Source organism: Acipenser ruthenus, chromosome 48 (assembly GCF_902713425.1).
Source record: "Acipenser ruthenus chromosome 48, fAciRut3.2 maternal haplotype, whole genome shotgun sequence".
Classification (NCBI taxonomy): Eukaryota; Metazoa; Chordata; class Actinopteri; order Acipenseriformes; family Acipenseridae; genus Acipenser; species Acipenser ruthenus.
The window spans coordinates 5,883,324-5,904,173 of record NC_081236.1 but is presented as its reverse complement, the minus strand read 5'-3'; the positions used below and the strand labels follow the sequence as shown (position 1 = coordinate 5,904,173).

General features: G+C 43.7%; 1 protein-coding gene and 1 non-coding gene across 3 annotated transcripts; one reads left to right on the top strand and one right to left on the bottom strand.

Annotated features, from left to right (window-relative positions):
- Positions 1-1,932: 1,932 nt before the first annotated feature.
- Positions 1,933-11,426, bottom strand: LOC131721204 (break repair meiotic recombinase recruitment factor 1-like). Of its 2 annotated transcripts, none has more exons than XM_059014614.1 (8): positions 11,346-11,426; positions 10,360-10,399; positions 9,876-10,038; positions 9,444-9,522; positions 5,226-6,764; positions 4,901-5,031; positions 4,164-4,259; positions 1,933-3,822 (listed from the first exon to the last, which is right to left on the bottom strand). In XM_059014614.1, exons 2-8 carry the CDS (start codon positions 10,388-10,390, stop codon positions 3,711-3,713), a joined length of 2,151 nt encoding a protein of 716 aa, XP_058870597.1. In that variant the 5' UTR covers positions 10,391-10,399; positions 11,346-11,426; the 3' UTR covers positions 1,933-3,710. The 2 variants fall into 2 exon arrangements, with proteins under 2 accessions (XP_058870597.1, XP_058870598.1); XM_059014615.1 differs by having other exon boundaries at positions 9,444-9,519.
- A 1,246-nt stretch (positions 11,427-12,672) lies between these two features.
- trnat-cgu (transfer RNA threonine (anticodon CGU)) lies at positions 12,673-12,744 on the top strand. Its single transcript has one exon. It is a non-coding gene; the product is annotated as a tRNA-Thr (tRNA).
- Positions 12,745-20,850: the final 8,106 nt, after the last annotated feature.

Sequence of the window (20,850 nt, the reverse complement as noted above, 5' to 3'; positions counted from 1 at the left end):
ATGTAAAGGTTTTGGATTGCATGTAGTTCTTCAGTATAGATGTATATATATATAAAGGTTTTGGATTGCATGTAGAGTTCTTCAGTATAGATGTATATATATAAAGGTTTTGGATTGCATGTAGAGTTCTTCAGTATAGATGTATAGATGTAAAGGTTTTGGATTGCATGTAGTTCTTCAGTATAGATGTATATATATATAAAGGTTTTGGATTGCATGTAGAGTTCTTCAGTATAGATGTATATATATAAAGGTTTTGGATTGCATGTAGAGTTCTTCAGTATAGATGTATAGATGTAAAGGTTTTGGATTGCATGTAGAGTTCTTCAGTATAGATGTATATATGTAAAGGTTTTGGATTGCATGTAGAGTTCTTCAGTATAGATGTATATATGTAAAGGTTTTGTATTGCATGTAGAGTTCTTCACTATAGATGTAGATATGTAAAGGTTTTGGATTGCATGTAGAGTTCTTCAGTATAGATGTATAGATGTAAAGCTTTTGGATTGCATGTAGTTCTTCAGTATAGATGAATATATGTAAAGGTTTTGGATTGCATGTAGATTTCTTCAGTATAGATGTATATATATAAAGGTTTTGGATTGCATGTAGAGTTCTTCAGTATAGATGTATAGATGTAAAGGTTTTGGATTGCATGTAGAGTTCTTCAGTATAGATGTATATATGTAAAGGTTTTGTATTACATGTAGTTCTTCAGTATAGATGTATAGATGTAAAGGTTTTGTATTGCATGTAGAGTTCTTCAGTATAGATGTATAGATGTAAAGGTTTTGTATTGGATAGTTCTTCACCTCACTGCTCCTCGATTGCATTGCTCCAAGGAGTTTACACCCAATATAAACAACCTACATTTATTCTTCGTTGTGTCTCTATTCTTTGGTTTTTTGTGTCGATGCACATTATTATTAACTTCAATTTCAAACATTTCTGTACTTTTACAAGAAACACGCAAAACTCTTGCATCACCATTAACTCACTGTGCTTCATGCAGTCGAATGAAACCCGCTGAATAATGTGACGTTAACATATTGAATAAAACACCGCTTTGTAGTTTTCCAGATACTTAACAAAAAAACCTGACAAATTAAAAAATGGGACATTTCAAAATCTAACATGAAATACTACTGTACTGCTATTGTGGCTTCCGGTAGACTTTTGCAATATCATTTTGTCGCTTCTTTTGATTACACAATGTTAAATAAAATATCTACATTGTGTTCAGATAGGTTTTCTTTTTTTTTTATATGTCAATCCTAAAAATGTTTTTTTGGTGCAAAACATTTGACCTGAGCTGCAGATTTCACTTTGGCTTCAGAACTAGAAACAAACAGCAATTACAAAAATAAAGCCTTTGGTAAAAAAATAAAGAGCTCTCTCCTGCAGGGGGCGATAGGCGAATGCAGTCCTTAAAGAGCTGTTTTTCTGAGCTGGAGCTCTGCTTATTATACTCAATATATATGCCGTGGTTCCTGCCCCTGTCCCCTCACCCTATCCTGGCTAGTCGCAGCCCGTGCTTGGGTGATGTCACTCCCATCGTCAGTCACTTTAAGGTTCGCTTCCTGTGGAGTGTTTTTAACACGTGCTTCGGATCTGTTTTTTGTAACGCAGATCAGTTTGCAGACGTCAGGTTTGAGGAGTTTTGCCAGTGATGGGATCTTCACGGTGAACTACATGTTACACGGGAACTGAAATCCGTGAAAGAAATAAATAAAACTAAACACAGCCGTAGTCACACGCGACATCATCAAGCTGTGATCTAGGTCAGGATAAAAACTAGAAAACAGCTTTTTAAAAGGAATTCCAATACAAACCTTCCACACCAATGAGAACAGGGAGTAACTTCAGTATGAGAGAACAAACTTTACTCAACATGTAAAAAAAAAAAAAAAAAAAAACATTTGGTAAGCCGCTTGAAAACAATCAATTAAATAAATAATAAATAAAAAAAACATTTATAAAAGACAACCAGATACTCAAAGTATTTTCTAAAACCGTTTAGACTTTAAGAACGTAAAAAAAATAACCCAACAAAAACACACACAGAAGCACCTGACCTCTGCAGCTCAGTGACTGCTGAATATTTTTGCGTTGCTCTCTTTGTCGTGTGTCTGCGGGTGCCTCTTGTGCGGGTTGGGTTGGGGGGGGGGCAGTCTCAGCTCCTGGGGGGGTCGCAGGGCAGCTTCTGACTTTCCTTCCACCCTGAGCTCTCAATTACTTAATTGCTCTAAATTATTTGACAAATTGGACACATTAAACACTTCTCTCTCCCCGGCCTCACAATGTTTCACAGCTCGTGCACACTTTGAATCAAGGGCATTTTTTTTTAAACTGTCAATTTAAAAGACCTTGAAAAAAAAATTCTTATTAAAAAGGAGTAATGTAGCAGACGCTTTTGTCCAAAGCGACTTACAGAGACCAGGGGATGAGCGATGCATCACAACTGCTGCTGCTGCAGAGTCACTCATAAGGATGTCCGATTGAACAAATAAGTTAGAAGAATGAAGTGAAACTCAAGCGCTCAAGTTGGAATGAAAACCTGGAGGACTGGAGTTTGCTGGCCCTGCTCTGGCGGTGTGTCTCCCAGCAGGGTTACAGGTCCTTGGGGTTGGCGGTGTGTCTCCAGCGGGGTTACAGGTCCTTGGGGTTGGCGTTGTGTCTCCAGCGGGGTTACAGGTCCTTGGGGTTGGCGGTGTGTCCCCAGTGGGGTTACAGGTCCTTGGGGTTGGCGGTGTGTCTCCAGCGGGGTTACAGGTCCTTGGGGTGGGCGGTGTGTCTCCAGCGGGGTTACAGGTCCTTGGGGTTGGCGGTGTGTCCCCAGTGGGGTTACAGGTCCTTGGGGTTGGGCGGTGTGTCTCCAGCGGGGTTACAGGTCCTTGGGGTGGGCGGTGTGTCTCCAGCGGGGTTACAGGTCCCTGGGGTTGGCGGTGCATCTCCCAGCGGGGTTACAGGTCCTTGGGGTTGGCGGTGCGTCTCCAGTGGGGTTACAGGTCCTTGGGGTTGGCGGTGTGTCTCCCAGCGAGGTTACATGTCCTTGGGGTTGGCGGTGCGTCTCCAGTGGGGTTACAGGTCCTTGGGGTTGGCGGTGTGTCTCCAGCGGGGTTACAGGTCCCTGGGGTTGGCGGTGTGTCTCCAGCGGGGTTACAGGTCCTTGGGGTTGGCGGTGCGTCTCCAGCGGGGTTACAGGTCCCTGGGGTTGGCGGTGTGTCTCCCAGCGAGGTTACATGTCCTTGGGGTTGGCGGTGCGTCTCCAGTGGGGTTACAGGTCCTTGGGGTTGGCGTTGTGTCTCCAGCGGGGTTACAGGTCCTTGGGGTTGGCGGTGTGTCTCCCAGCGAGGTTACATGTCCTTGGGGTTGGCGGTGCGTCTCCAGTGGGGTTACAGGTCCTTGGGGTTGGCAGTGTGTCTCCAGCGGGGTTACAGGTCCTTGGGGTTGGAGGTGTGTCTCCAGCGGGGTTACAGGTCCCTGGGGTTGGCGGTGCATCTCCCAGCGGGGTTACAGGTCCTTGGGGTTGGCGGTGTGTCTCCAGCGGGGTTACAGGTCCCTGGGGTTGGCGGTGTGTCTCCAGCGGGGTTACAGGTCCTTGGGGTTGGCGGTGTGTCTCCCAGCGAGGTTACAGGTCCTTGGGGTTGGCGGTGCGTCTCCAGCGGGGTTACAGGTCCTTGGGGTTGGCGGTGTGTCTCCCAGCGGGGTTACAGGTCCTTGGGGTTGGCGGTGTAGCGAGCAGCTCCCCTCCAGCCCAGCCTGGCCCTGCGGGGGTTCCTTCCAGACTGCAGCTCCTGATGAGTCAGCATGATGAGCCGGCTGAAACAGGGCCCGCACATGATGTCAGAGACAGGGGAGGAGAGGAGAGACAGAGAGACACAGCAGGCAGTGGGGCTTCACAGTGCAGCTAGATGTCAAGCGGTGCAAAAAGCACAGCATTACGCAGACGGAGAGAGAGAGAGAGAGAGAGAGAGAGAGAGAGAGAGAGAGAGAGAGAGAACGGGGAAACGGGTGCAAACTGGGTGCAAACTGCAGATACAGAGAGACAACAGATTGTCAGGAAGATCTTTATAACGACAGACAGAGGCAGACACACAGCCCAGAGCGAGTGAAAGGAGCGAGCGGTGAAGCGGTCTGGTGTCTCGGGTGAGTTCACTTACTTGATCTGCGAGAGCTCCTCTATGAGTCCGCACACCAGCTCGCTGGCGTCCTCGTAGTCCTGCAGAGACTGGGACTGGGGCTCGGGCATCGCCTCCCTGAAGACAAGAACACAGAGCAGCACTGAAACAGCCAGCCAGCCACTGCAGCTGTAAAGCCAGCCAGCCACTGCAGCTGTAACGTCTCCACTGGAGTAGGACACCTAGCATCTAACCGAGACATTTTAGGATTGAAACATCATTTAAAAAAACAAATAAATCAATAAATAAATAAAAAATAAATACACTATTTGAACATCATTTTGATCTGTTATTTAACATCATGTAATCAAAGAAACAACAAAACGATATCCTGAAAATAAAGTCGACCTGAAGCCATAATATCAGCACAGCAGCATGTCATGTTAGATTTCTAAACGTCACATTTGTCGTCAGTTTTTCGTTAAGTACATGGGAAAACTACAAAGCGGTGGCGATCCCCCAGCTTCTGCTGAATGCTTCATTGAAAAACCTTCAGCAGCCTTCTGTTCAAAAAGACGACTTCTAATCTAAACGCTTTCTCACTGGATTTGAGTTTTTCTTTCAGCATTTCAATGTTAAAGCGCTTCGTAGTGGTTGCTAGTCATGAGGTGAACGCCAGAGAATTACCTTCTGAATAAAAGGACACAAACACTCCATTCAAACACACTAATGGAGAACAGATGTTTGAAAACGCCCCCCCTCCCTCCCTCTCCGCTTACCCCAGTGTGATCTCGTGGAGCTGCGAGTCCGAGATGGAGCCGATGGAGAGAGGCAGCTCCAGGGCAGAACCACCGGACTCTGTCCCAAGGACGGGGAGCGGAGCCGGGAGAGAGCAGGAGTCAGGGAAGCGCTGCAACACACAGAGGAGATTCTTACAGAGAGATAGAGGCTGCCTGGAAACCATGGCAAACTCAGTGCTATATAATCCTGAGGGGGGGGAGACTGACTGACTGCTAAAACATCAGGAGAAACTTTAATAAGGGACCATGTTAATATGACTCTGACTGACTGATCCGCTGCCCACAGTAAACGCCGGTCACTCACCTGCGTGGAGCAGTTGTGCAGAAACTCAGAGTCCCACTCGCTGTGATCCTTGCAGCTCTGTGTGGCCCCCACGTCCTCTCTCTCAGACTCGGGGCTCCCCCGGGCAGCAGCTGGGGTAATGGGGTGGGGTCCCCCCTCCTCTCGATCCTGGGCGGCCGAGGCAGGGTCTTTCTGTCCGCCTGCCCCAGCTGCTCCCTGGAGACTTCCCTCCGCCTCGGTGTGAGTCAGATCAGGGCAGGCTGTCTCAGCGCACACTAGCGCGGTCCTCACCTCCCTCTTCCCAGCAGCAGCAGCAGCAGCAGCACTGGTGGCAGGCTTGCACCGCCTTGACCGCGCCGCCCCCTTAGCCTTGCGCTGCCCGGCCCCCGCGTCGCTCGAGTCTTCCATCTCCAGCACTGCGAAGCGGGATTCCCAGTCCCTCTCCTCCAGCACGCACGGGTTCACGTACACGGCTGCTGGTTTGGATTCTGCTGCTGCTGCTGCACTGGATGATGACGTTGATAGTTTGTTGTTCTCTGAAAGCTTTATTTGTCCCCAGTCGCTTCCCTCTCCATCTCCGAAGCTCTGCGATGCTTTTAACTCTTCCGTCTCGGTTCTGCTCTGTGAATGGCTTTGTTGGGTGTTTCTCATGAAATCCTTCTCGTTCATTTCAGGGCCCGCCTCCTCACTGTCTTGGATTTTCTTGCCTGCTGCCGATTCCGCGTTCTCATTCCCGAGTCGGATCTGGGATCGCCCCGCGCAGCTCCGAGGGGACCAGGAGGCGGCAGAGGCACGAGGCAGCGGTGTTGTTCCGGATCCCGGATTCGGGAAAACTTGCGAGCCCTTCTCCATCGCGACTCCTCGCCCCTGCCTGGTGATCACCCCTTTGCAGAGCCTCATAGATTCTTCTCTCTCAGGAACGGAGGCTGCTGCTGCTGCTGGTAGGGCAGGGGGCTCTCCGGGGGTTCCGCAGTGGGAATGTGGGGGTGCAGGCTGAGCCCCAGCTTCGATGCAAGGCTCCGCCACCCCCTTTCCCTGCAGCTCGGCCGATGTTTCAGCCTGTGTCTCGGGGTAAGTCTCAACGTGTTTCGGCTTGGCTGACTCGGACTGCTTCCCCCCCTCTGTAAACACAGCCTCCGTGCTCCCTAATAAACAGGCTAGCTCTCCCTGTGGACTACCAGCAACACCACCACCCTGCGTTTCTGTACCCTCCAACCCCAGAGAGGCTTTTAATCCAGGGGTCCCGCACCCCTCGGGATGGGGTAGGTGCTCCTGCCCCCCCTCTCCTGCCCCCCCTTGCTCCGTTACAGTGGGCTGCTGCCTCTCTGGATCTGCCTCCTGTCTCTGCTCTCCCGAAGTGCTGGCTTTGTGGTTCGGCCCTTGCGCTCCCCCGTGACTGTGGAGGGTGGCGTCTCCCTGCCCCGGCCCTTCCCCTGCCCCCCTGTGCTGGTCCGAAGTGGTATCCTCCGGCGCGCTGGGCTGGGCGACATCATCATCATCATCATCCTCATCATCATCGCAGGATAAGCCCGCAGTGGAGGAGCGGCCCGGGAGGATATCCTGAAAACGCAAGCACAGCAGACAGCAGTTCACCAAAACAAGGAAAGTAACTTCAAAATACATTTTATTACTTAAAATAGTTTGAACTGACCCCCCTCCTGCCCGCCACCTTCTTACCCTTCATATGGCGTCTGCAGTATAGAAAACTAATGCAATTACTGAAATACTGTTTTTGTTACTGGGATCCTTATGGGCCGATAGTGTCCATCTTTTATTATTAATTATTAATTTAGCGGACGTTTTTATCCAAAGTGACTTAGAGACTAGGGGGTGAGCTATGCTTCATCAACAACTGCTGCTGCTGCAGAGTCACTTCCAATAAGACCTTGTTTGTTTCATGTCTCATCTGAAGGATGTCTGTCTGTCTGTCACTCTACATGGTGAGCACGATCACTGCTCCTGATTTCACACCGGTCTCCACCCATCTTGTATCACACGCTCCTGAGCCTCCTTTCAGGTTGCTTTGGGCTGTAACCCCGATACAAACCCTCAGTTTAACACCAGCGCGATTAGGAGGGATATGTCCTCGTTTGGTTAAGGTGTGTTTTTTTCTTTTTAATATATAAACGTTTTACCCAAGCCCAGGTGCTGCTCTTCAGTTCTAGTTGCCCTGCCTCAGACACGCTGTTATTACAGAGTCCAGCCACGCGAGTCTCTACAGAAGCGGGAGCCTCGGACACGCTGTTATTGCAGAGTCCAGCCGCGCGAGTCTTTACAGAAGCGGGAGCCTCGGACACGGTGTTATTACAGAGTCCAGCCGCGCGAGTCTTTATAGAAGCGGGAGCCTCGGACACACTGTTATTACAGAGTCCAGCCGCGCGAGTCTTTATAGAAGCAGGAACCTCGGACACGCTGTTATTACAGAGTCCAGCCGCACGAGTCTTTATAGAAGCAGGAACCTCGGACACGCTGTTATTATAGAGTCCAGCCGCGCAAGTCTTTACAGAAGCGGGAGCCTCGGACACACTGTTATTACAGAGTCCAGCCGCGCGAGTCTCTATAGAAGCGGGAGCCTCGGACACGCTGTTATTACAGAGTCCAGCCGCACGAGTCTTTACAGAAGCGGGAGCCTCGGACACGCTGTTATTACAGAGTCCAGCCGCGCGAGTCTTTACAGAAGCGGGAGCCACGGACACGCTGTTATTACAGAGTCCAGCCGCGCGAGTCTTTATAGAAGCGGGAGCCTCGGACACGCTGTTATTACAGAGTCCAGCCGCACGAGTCTTTATAGAAGCGGGAACCTCGGACACGCTGTTATTATAGAGTCCAGCCACGCGAGTCTTTACAGAAGCGGGAGCCTCGGACACGCTGTTATTACAGAGTCCAGCCGCGCGAGTCTCTACAGAAGCGGGAGCCTCGGACACGCTGTTATTACAGAGTCCAGCCACGCGAGTCTTTACAGAAGCGGGAGCCTCGGACACGCTGTTATTACAGAGTCCAGCCGCGCGAGTCTTTACAGAAGCGGGAGCCTCGGACACGCTGTTATTACAGAGTCCAGCCGCGCGAGTCTTTACAGAAGCGGGAGCCTCGGACACGCTGTTATTACAGAGTCCAGCCGCGCGAGTCTTTACAGAAGCGGGAGCCTCGGACATGCTGTTATTACAGAGTCCAGCCGCACGAGTCTTTACAGAAGCGGGAGCCTCGGACACGCTCTTATTACAGAGTCCAGCCGCGCACGTCTTTACAGAAGCGGGAGCCTCAGACACACTTATTATAAAAAGTGTTCATGTATTTGATACAGATGTAAGAGTGATTTTTTTATATATGTATTGTAAGACAGCAGGGAGGGGTGTTAAAATCCTCCCTGTGTAGGATATGTGCGCAGGCACCTTGTTTGTTAGTTTGCTCTATTGTTTGATTGTTTTGCTTTATTGTTACTTTGATTTGTTAATTGTTTTATTATTAATTATCCCCTGCACCTGGTGCTTATTATTAAATTAGAGCCAGGTGCAGGGTATAAAAGAGAGGCAGTCACTTTGCTCGGGGCTGCTGAGGAGAAGGAGGCAGAAAGGGGTGCTCTGCTTCCAAGCAGTCGTGTAAGTTTGAAGAAGAGTGTGTTTTTGCATTTGGCAGTTAAACGTCTTAGCCGTCCTGCCCGATAGTGAGGTTCCCGTGTGTCTAGTTAGTGCTCGTATAGAGCTAGGAGTTTATTTTGTGTTTTGTTTTTGTGTTTGTTTTGTGTTTATTAAAAGAAATAAACCAGTTTCTGGAGTCCTGGGTCTATTTTTAAAGGGGCAAGAACCGTGTGTGGTGCCGGCTAGTTCACAGTATATATTATACAATTATAACAGAATTATAGGGCAGCCTGCTCTTTGAGCTAAATATATATTATTTTATTTAAAGGAGTTAGCCATACTAGCGGCTAGTTTCACAGACCCTGATTAGCGCTCAACGTGGGCTGTGAAACTAGCCGTTAAGGATTTTTGCAAACAGAAGCAATTCATAGGTCCTCAGAGTCAAGGGTACTATTTTATTTTCCCCCTTCCCCCATTTGAAAAGTTTTTACTGGGAAAAAAAAAAAAAACACAACCTTGCAAATCTATCTGTAAATGTGGTTCTGGTGGTTTAAATGCTAAAACAACCATTACAGAAGGATGGATCTATTAAAAATGTGTATTTACAGCCTGAGTGTTAAAATAATGAATAAATCCATTGAAATATGAATAATGAAATGCCTACCTGGGCTAACGGTAGGAAGCAGTCCTTCACTCCAGGGCTGAGTTTGTGAGCGCCGTCTCCCCCCTCACTCTCTGACCTGCTTTAGAAAGGATAAGAAAGCTGGGTTAACATGCCAGATATTAAGAGTTCAGCCGCAGTCCAAGTGTAAAACGTTTAGAAATGTTCCTAAAGCATTGTCACATAGATAATGCACGTCAAAGTTTCACAGCGTTCGGTGGCTGCAGAGCCTCCAATGCAGTCACGAGTGTGTTTCTCCAGCTGGCTTTGCTATGTGAGGACTGCGAGACAAAAAACACTCTGAACTTGATTTGAGGAAGCTACCGAAACACTTGGAGAAAAAAACCCACACAGACTGCTGGTATGAATCCATTTTCAGGAACGGCGGTTTGAACCCTGGTTCCAGGAGCCCTAGTTTGTCTCCCTGTCCCGTACCTCCCTGCGACTCCTCTCTCCTCTGCGCTGCTCGGGGCAGCGGGGTCATCCTCACAGTGCAGTTCCGCTTGCTGACCACAGGCGGCGCTCTCCTCGTTCACAGTCCCCAAAGCCTTCTCCTGTGTTACTTTCTTTTTCTTTGTCGTTCCTTTTCGCTTACCGCCTGAGAATTAAAATAAATGAACCCTTTAATGAAGGTACGAGGGCCGTGCGTGAACCAACAAATAAAAAGGTGTTTTTATTTGCACGAAACAGGGTTTAAAATGTACAGACAGACAGACAGAGTGAGAGAGACAGACAGAGAGAGAGACAGAGAGAGAAACAGACAGAGACAGACAGACAGAGAGAGAGAGAGAGACAGACAGACAGAGAGAGACAGACAGAGAGAGAAAGACAAACAGAGAGAGACAGACAGACAGACAGACAGACAGACAGACAGAGACAGGTTGATCTGGTTTATCCAAATGTATTTTCTTAGACGTACCTGCAGATTGTTGCCTCTTCCTTTTAGACATTTCGCAAACCTGAATTATACATACATTAAAAAATTAAATACTATTGACACGAATATATTATATATAATGTCTGTTTTAATAAAAACACGATAGGGACTTCACTTAAAAGGCTACCTCGGCTGGTGGCACTTCCAAAATAAAATAAAATAAATAATGAGTTCAAACTGCCATGGTCCAGGAAGTTACACAGAATATTAAATCCTCAAACACACAGTGGGAATGATGAAACAAGGCACCCACACCTTTCTTTATTCTGCTTTTGTGTTTAATAAACAGACTGCGCTGTGTCAACTTGACGCGCGCGCTGCTGCGAGCACAGTTTAGAAACGATACAAAAAAAATGTTGAATATAAAATATTAAAACCTGGACGATTTTACATTTTTACTGTTTCTGACCGGGATAAAAAATAAAATAAAAGTGAAGGCTGGAAAGTGACGGCTCGAGTTTCCCCGGGACGCCTGCTAGCGCGGCCTGGCTTAGGGATGCGCTTATTAGACAAATGAAAACTAAACTATAGCAAAGAAACAACGAACACTTGTCATTTAAATCTACAACTTATTACGTGTTGCCGTTACTTAATAAAAACCTCAAACAAATATCAGCCAAATCGACTCTTTATTTCCTACTCATTTTTAGACAAGATGAATCAATGTATGTCAAAACATTAATTAAATAACTCCTACACCGTTTACACACACACACACACACACACACATATATATATATATATATATATATATATAATTTTTGTATAACTACAATTCTTGAATAACAACAAATTTATTTTTCTTTTTAACAGCTGAAGTGCTTTTGCCCGAAACGTCATGAAAATAAAAGATGTTTTAATCTGCTAAACATTGTGTACATTTTTAAGAAACCTGTTGTACACTGTCATTATTATTATTATTATTATTATTATTATTATTATTATTATTATTATTATTATTATTATACCGTCAGCTCTTCTCACGCGACAGTGTGGAGACGACGCGAGGCGCGCGCCTTTTCTCTTCCCCGCTCAAAATTTAAACAAGACTCGCAGTCTCTCTCACCTCACTGCGCAGGTGCGGGAGCCGCAATGCCACATGGGATTTGTAGTTTTTATACATCCCCAAACGGATATCGTTTTTAATAGCATTATGTTTTGCCTATACTTACACATCAGTATTATTAAAACTGTTCTTTGGGGATTATTAAGCTTCAGATTTAAAATGCATATTTCTTTAGGAGCCGTACTAACCCGGGCAACCCGCTGAATTCGAAAGCGATCGATTTGGACGACACTGGTGGCACTAATCAGAAATAGGAGTTCTACAGGTGCTGTCTGAAGAGGTGACTCTTGAGGAGGAGCTGTTATCTGCTCTGATTATTGAATCGTATTTTGCCATATACTTGTACTTTTTAGAACTGAAGTCATTGTATTTGATCTTGCTCTTATATGTATGAATACTTGAACTGTGATTCTTGAAATGTGTTTTTGTTTATGATTGTAAGTCACTGTGGGTAACGGCGTCTGTGTCCTCAGAAGGCTCTGATTATATTACGATTACTATCAGGATCATATAACAAGTACTGCTTTATTACAAATTGAGCAGAAACTGCATTTTTGTTTTAAGTAAATAAAAAGTTGAAAAATGGTGAAAAGCTTTAAAATTGCATCGCTGCTGCTGCAAATAATAGGGTTAACACCTAAAACGAGTGTGTCCTCAGAATTAGCATGTGCCTTGTTTTATGGTCATTCCTTACTCAGCAATGCGACTATAGCTTCACTCCAATATGAAATCCATTTAATGTAAAACTAAATGTTTCTGGTAAAAGATGTACGATTCTTAACTCCAAATTAATTCATTTTCAAAGACAGCATAAAACTACTGTAATTATTGCTATAGAAGTACCAGTTCTTTTGGATCAAAATACGGTTACTGACAGGCTTGTGGACTGAGGCAGTACTGAAACTTTCAGTTCATTATTATGAAAACAATAAATAAAAAATGGGTGTATACTACAGCCGGTAGAGGGTGTCAAGTGTTTTAAAAAAAATACTATTTGCAAAATAGTATTTACTCATTTCTATTTAAAATACATGTCTGGCAACCTATTTTCTATTTGTATTTTAAATAAATATGGAGACCAATGTTTTCTATTTAAAGAGTTTCCGAGACTATTTTGCCCATCCTTGGCATTCAGCTGTTAACCGTAAGGTTGGTTTCCAGCCAGATTCTCTTTCCGGGCAGCCTTCTCAATAGAGTCCAAGCTTCCCATTTCATTTGCAGTCATGAAGGGTGCGGTGGCCAAGTGGTAAGGCGTCGGTCTCGTAAACCGAAGATCACGGGTTCAATCCCCGTCCGTACCTTGTTGCTGTCTTTAAAACACTATTTGTTACTTGTTTGTACCTTTGCAGCTGAAAAGAAAAATTATATAATGCAACTTGTATTTTTATTTAAATAAAAATGGGGGTATGCAGATTTGAACCGGGGATCTCTTGATCAGCAGTCAAATGCTCTACCGCTGAGCTATACCCCGACTCCAACAACACCATTTCCTATCAAGCACAACCAATGGTGCCGAGCTGTCAGTTTCAGGAATGCAACCTGTCAAGGCTGGTGATTTTTTACCTCGTATCCCGCAGAAAATTCCTGTGGTGCAATTGGTCAGTGTGTTTGGCTCTTAACCCTTTAAGGACCGAGATCGTGTCAACACCACATCATACTGAAATTTCAAATTGAAAGCCACAGCTTGCCTTGCCAGACGGCTTTGACAGATTATTTAAGAGAAGCTATAACGTTCCCCAGAGTGTTCTGAAAACAAGGACACCCATTCCAAGATGCGACTGTAACAAATTGATTTTTTGTGCATTGTTATAGGAACATAGTCAAATACAGCCAAAAAAACGCTTGGTCCTTAAATAGTTTAGCAAACAGTTGGTTGCTTGTGTAGCAGGTCTTTATATACATATAGCTACATTTATGTTAATAATTTGACTGCGCCACCTTGTGTTTATTGAGGACAAGGACGTCGAGTGGTTGGTTCGCACAAAAACTCTTTTATCCAGGGGAAACCAAGCAATCATATACCAAAAATAATCTTTACAAGTTTTTATTTGTAATTGTTTTAAAAAATCTCAAGCACATTAACAATAATGAAAACCAAATGACAATGCCACCTTCACTTCACAATCTAACAATTGTCTAGTAGATATACAGTATATATATATATATATATATATATATATATATATATATATATATATATATATAAGGATAATACAATAAAAACAAACTCTAAATCTATCAGTTTCATATAGTGCAGTTAATTAAACTTAAATTAATTACCACAGATTATATTATTGCAGTTTATATAAAATACTTGGATCTATCAGTTTCTTATAGTGAAGTTAATTAAACTAGTTACCACAGATTATATTATTGCAGTTTATATAAAATACTTGGATCTATCAGTTTCATAAAGTCTCTCCGCGTTCCAGCTCCAGTCTGCAGCGCGGAATCTCCTTCACAAGTCCGGCTCTCCCTCTCACAATATTCCTCCGCATTTATAAAGGCAGGAGATGATTGGCAGGGCGGGGAGATCAAGCAGCGAGCCGCTGGCAAGCAGAGCCGTGGAACGGGAGACGCGGTTGCTAAGCAACGGGGGGGGGGAGGGGCGTGCATTGGGCAGACAGTCCTTCAGCCAATCGGAGTTTCGCTCGTATAGTTCCATAGAGGAAAGAGAGAAAGTAGTTTAGGGGGGTCCAGTGAAGCAAATACATCAAACCACACTCGAGATGAGAAATAATAATAAAGAGGTGAACAACAAAACACACATTTATATAAATAAATCAATAACAAGTGACACAAAAATAGGAGGAGTGGCAAACACTGTTACAGCAGCAAAGGTCATTCAAAATGATCTCGACAGCATTCAGAACTGGGCAGACACATGGCAACTGACATTTAATAGAGGAAAGTGGAAGGTGCTGCACGCAGGCAATACATTTCTCCCCCCTTCCTTTCTATATTGGTTAATTGTGGGCTCTAGTTTTTTATTTAACATCGCTGAATCCCTTGTCCCTGTGGATTCCAACCACAATGTAGAAACATCTAGAGAATGGATGGGAATGGGCAATAAACATCACTGCTGTTTCTCTTAAAGCGTGTTTATTTATTTCTAATAGTGGACCCTGTCTTAATACTGTATCACATTCTGAATATGAATATAGCTGAGTTATTAATTGTAGATAATACTTGGAATACCAGATACACATTTACCATTAAAAAGCAATCCATGTGATTTCTTTACCAGTCGTTCATTATTTTGTGTATCAGCCTCCACACAAAGCCGAGCGCAGTGCGGTATACTGTAATGATGCTGCAGTCAGTGTGCCCGGACTGCACCTGAACCATCTTAAAAACACGAAGCCTCCAATAAGCTCATTTGTAAAAGTTAGTAAAGAATGGCGCTATATAATCTAAGGAAGCTGAATGTGAACTCCTAGCTGGAGCAACGAGAGAGGGAGAGAGGGGGCGGGGCAGAGAAGGAGGCGGAGACGCTGCTAGGCAACCGGCTCCTGAACATTCCACTCCGCTGAGCAGAGACCGTTAGGATTTAAAAATGCCAAAGTTCCGAGCGGCGTCAGGCGCTTCGTTTAATTAACACACCGTTGCTGACATTTTAATTTTGAAGTAACCATATTTTAAATACTCAAATAGCACTGTATTAAAAAATACTTGCTTTGACCAACTAAAAGCTATGACCAGCAATTATAAGCGAGATTTAATATAAATGCTTGACGCGCACTGACATTTAGGGACACACACATATAATAATAATAATAAACATGTCTTGCTTAAATGTATTGTTGAATGTCTACAGATATTTTTGTTCCTTCTTTCTTATATAACACGTGTGCAGTTTAATTCTTTTGCATCAACACAATTACAATTGTTAACGTTTTATTTATGTATTTATTTTAGCTGTCTGCTCGCATGTTCCTCAGAAGGCGCTGCTTGCTGTTCATGGCGGCGCGCTGAGCTGCCTCTCCGTTTTGAAGCGCTGTGTTTAAGATATTTTCATGTTTGATCTCCTGGCTCCCTGTTAAAATGCAGTCTGTCCTGCCATCAGTTCCCCTGCATCCTGATAAAACGGGAACAACATGGATTTTTTTTAACATTGTCAAACTTAAGCCAGGGGAAATCTTTTAGCCACTGTTGGTTGAAGTTGTATTTTACTCGACTGTGAACACGCTGCAACTAACTCGAAGCTCCCTGTTCGCTTTCAATTTCTGAAACACCTGCATTGCTCATGTCCTGTAAAGACGCCGACATCTCTGAATTTGTTATTTTCCTCATCTTGGTTTGACAAACTGTCTGGAAACGAGTAGCCATCGCACTGATAAATCAGTGAAACTGGCGGGTATGGGATTTGTAGTTTTTAATGTGTGATTAACAGTGGGCAGTGGACACCAATAAACTACATTCCCAGGGTGCATTACGATTGAGCTTAGAGTTTAGATCCGAATGTGAGTTTTTTTTGGTTTTACTTTCCAGCTGAAAAAATAAATCACGTTTATTTTTTATATAGTCTACCTTTAGGAATTTCTAGTCGCCTACGTGCGCCTAAATTAAAATGTATTTTCGCACAAGCATTTTGTTCGTCTCAGACGCAGAAACTGTTGAGATTTCATCTGTGCTACTGGACGACACAGAAGACTCTGCCCATCATCCGAAGCAAACACTGTTGTGTGAGTATATGCTATGATTCGACCCGACATCCACCGAAAATCTCTGCGATCCACGTTCCGGCCACCACTGTATTAAACTAACATGTTATTTGATCTGAACACAGCTCCGTGACAAGCGGTCGCTGCTGCCCTCTGCTGTTTACAAGAGGTAGTACAGGTAGTGAAAATCAGCAATGACATTTCTACTGTTATTAGTATTTATTTCTTAGCAGACATTCAGGTCGACTTACAGTTGTTACAAGTTATCACAGTACAAAGTATCACGTTATAAAATATCACATTACAGAATATCATAATACAGATAAGAGCAGATATGAAAGTACAATAAGATCAATTCAAGTAAGAGCAAAATAAAGCACACAGTAAATTATAAGAGTGAATTCGACTAAGAGCAGCTAAACCTGATAGTAACTATTTGCTTATATGAGTCCAGTAAGAACACGTAGTAAACATGATAAATACATGAATGATTTCAAATAAGAGCAATTACAAAACACTTTATTATTTATACACACAGTACTCTCCTGCGTACCCTGTAAATATTCTGTTTGCTGTATTTTAAGAATGTATCTGAAATGTCTATCTTTACACAGGGGTTAAGGTTATCCGAGTCATTTCAAAGGGCAACTGAGCTGATAGATAGATAACAAACAGTTCTAGTAAATGACCGCACGATGGCAGCATTGTATAAGGAATAGCGTGAGCTGCGTTCTGCCCGTCTCCATGACGACCAGGTTTACAGCACAGGAAGCCCTGCGACTCGACACCTCCCCATGTGAGTTTAATTATTTATTCTTAAAACCAATACTATTTTAATCCACAGCAGGGACTGATAAAACAGCCTTTGTACAGCAGTTGCCCTGCGGTGTGCAGGTCAGGGAGCTGTGTGGGTGCTGGAGTGCGCTGCAGAGCAGATTTCCACTCGATCACACAAGGGGATATAAAGGATGCCGTGTTCAGAGCTGACTCTGCGATTTAGTGCGAGGAGAGATTGAAACCACTGAAGCTGTTTTAAAAAAAAAAAAGTAAATAAAATGTACGTGGTCTTTAACTCGCTGTTTTTTACAAACAAAAATTCAAAAATGAAAGCGTGCGTGCCGCTTATTTCCCTGCAAGCCCTTGTCTTTAACCACGGGAGCACACAGCCTCTCACGGGGGTTTGAAACCGCACATCACTTTGCGCGGATCCTTACTCATGTCTGTCCCACAGGAGTTCCCTGGCTGTAGTTTATGTGGCTGTTCTTTGATCTCATGCAGTGTTATAGGAGTGTGCAGAGCTGCTAGTCTGTGATGGTTGAAAAGTGCCTCCTATTTTGTGTTCTGAATGCCCCTTTATCTAATCTCCATTTGTGACCCCTGGTCCTTGTTTCTTTTTTCAGGTCCAAGAAGTCCCCTGGGTTGACATTGTCAATACTTTTTAGGATTTTGAATGTTTGAATCAGATCACCGCATAGTCTTCTTTGATTCAGACTGAATAGATTCAATTCTTTTAGGCTGTCTGCATACGACATGCCTTTTAAACCCGGGATAATTCTGGTTGTTCTTCTTTGCACTCTTTCTAGAGCAGCAATATCCTTTTTGTAACGAGGTGACCAGAACTGAACACAATATTCTAGATGAGGTCTTACTAATGCATTGTGAAGTTTTAACATTATTTCCCTTGATTTAATTTCAACACTTAATATATCCAAGCATCTTGTTGGCCTTTTTTTATAGCTTCCCCACATTGTCTAGATGAAGACATTTCTGAGCCAACATAAACTCCTGGGTCTTTTTCATAGATTCCTTCTTCAATTTCAGTATCTCCCATATTTATAATGCACATTGGGATCAGAATTAGGTCATCTGCTATTCATAATCTACATTAATGATTTAGATTCTGGTATAGTAAGCAAACTTGTTAAATTTGTAGATGACACAAAAATAGGAGGAGTGGCAAACACTGTTGCAGCAGCAAAGGTCATTCAAAATGATCTCGACAGCATTCAGAACTGGGCAGACACATGGCAAATGACATTTAATAGAGGAAAGTGGAAGGTCCTGCATGCAGGCAGTACATTTCTCCCCTCTTCCTTTCTATATTGGTTAATTGTGGGCTCTAGTTTTTTATTTAACATCGCTGAGTCCCTTGTCCCTGTGGATTGCAACCACAATGTAGAAACATATAGAGAATGGATGGGAATGGTCAATAAACATCACTGCTGTTTCTCTTAAAGCGTGTTTATTTATTTCTAATACTGGACACTGTCTTAATACTGTATCACATTCTGAATATGAATATAGCTGAGTTATTAATTGTAGGTAATACTTAGAATACCAGATACACATTTAGCATTAAAAAGCAATCCATGTGATTTCTTTACCAGTCGTTCATTATTTTGTGTATCAGCCTCCACACAAAGCCGAGCGCAGTGCGGTATACTGTAATGATGCTGCAGTCAGTCTGCCCGGACTGCACCTGAACCATCTTAAAAACACGAAGCCTCCAATAAGCTCATTTGTAAAAGTTAGTAAAGAATGGCGCTATATAATCTAAGGAAGCTGAATGTGAACTCCTAGCTGGAGCAACGAGAGAGGGAGAGAGGGGGCGGGGCAGAGAAGGAGGCGGAGACGCTGCTAGGCAACCGGCTCCTGAACATTCCACTCCGCTGAGCAGAGACCGTTAGGATTTAAAAATGCCAAAGTTCCGAGCGGCGTCAGGCGCTTCGTTTAATTAACACACCGTTGCTGATATTTTAATTTTTGAAGATAACCATATTTTAAATACTCAAATAACACTGTATTAAAAAATACTTGCTTTGACCAACTAAAAGTTATGACCAGCAATTATAAGCGAGATTTAATAAAAATGCTTGACGCGCACACAAATAATAATAATAATAAACATGGTTTGCTTAAATGTATTGTTGAATGTCTACAGATCTTTTGTTCCCTCTTTCTTACATAACACGTGTGCAGTTTAATTATTTTGCATCAACAAAATTAAAATGGTTAACGTTTTATTTATTTATTTATTTATTTTAGCTGCCTGCTCGCATGTTCCTCAGAAGGCGCTGCTTGCTGTTTATGGCGGCGCGCTGAGCTGCCTCTCCGCACACTGCGTGTCGTTTTGAAGCGCTGTGTTTAAGATATTTTCATGTTTCAACTCCTGGCTCCCTGTTAAAATGCAGTCTTGCCTGCCATCAGTTCCCCTGCATCCTGATAAAACGTACAAAACATGGATTTTTTTTTTTTTTTTTTTTTTTAACATTGTCAAACTTAAGCCAGGGTTAATCTTTTAGCCACTGTTGGTTGAACTTGTATTTTACTCGACTGTGAACACGCTGCAACTAACTCGAAGCTCCCTGTTCGCTTTCAATTTCTGAAACACCTGCATTGCTCATTTCCTGTAAAGACGCAGACATATCTGAATTTTTTATTTTCCTCATCTTGGTTTGACAAACTGTCTGGAAACGAGTAGCCATCGCACTGATAAATCAGTGAAACTGGCGGGTATGGGATTTGTAGTTTTTAACATCTAGAGGAGGAAAAAAAAAAAAGCTTTGTAGGTCACTGCCATGCTTTTGAAGCACTTGAGTTCAAGATCCACTTCATATCAAGGACAGAGGCTCATGGGAGTTGTAGTCTAATCCGTTGGCCAATGTGTTCAGCTTTGGGGGTTTAGAATGAAGACTACAGAGCGCGTCCGCGTCCACGAGAAGCGCCGCGCACAGCAGTGCGAATCTGGAAGAGAGACTTCAGCGTTAGTCTAGACGGGTCCGTGTAACGAGCGCGCTGCAGGGTATGCGCTAATCGAGTGAGGGCAAAGGAACAATTAAAATTAACCCTTTAAGGTACAGGTTATTACTACCCCCCCCCGAATTATACCAAATCATTATTACAACGAAGTGCACCAATTCAAACGTACGGACAGGTTGGATGCGGGCGTTTAAGTTTGTCAGTTTTTATCCTCTCGAGTCACTCTCCAATATTAATTGGATACCATTTGATCAACAAAACAGCGAAGAAAAAAAAAGTTAACTTTTAATTTGGTTAAGAAAGATACTATTAGGTTTTTAAGACATATTAACGTTTGAATGTTATCACCGTTGGAAAAGGATAAAGTTAAGCTTCCCAAACCGAGTGCTCGACACACACAAAGAAAAAAAAAAAGTGTTTCTAGTTTACTATATATATATATATATATATATATATATATATATATATATATATATAACAGCTGCCTCCTAATTTAAATAAGATTTAAAAAAAAAAAAAAAAAAAAAAAAAAAAACATAAATAAGACTGCACTTACTGTAAAAAGAGCGCGACGGCCATTGTATCTGTTTTCCACGCTGATTGCCCGAATAACCACGACACCTCAACACCACCGACATCGTTTAACCGGACCCGACCCGAGTATATATACTGGAGACGCCGGGTCTCGGCAGCGATAGCAGGTGGGATTGATCAAGCAATTCCGACCCATTGCGCGCTCTGGAGGATCAATTGAGGAAATCGACCCGCATTGCGTCATTAATTAAATTAAACTCAGAAAACAAAATACTACTAATGATGATGATGATGATGATGATGATGATGATGATGATAACTGGGGACTCCCGATCAGCAGTTAATCACGCGTGATTAAGACCACGTGTTGACTCTTCAGTTCAATCTCAGTCAGGTGCTGTGATCGGAAGCGGTGCGATTTTGAGGGCTTTATAAACCCCGGGGCGCGCC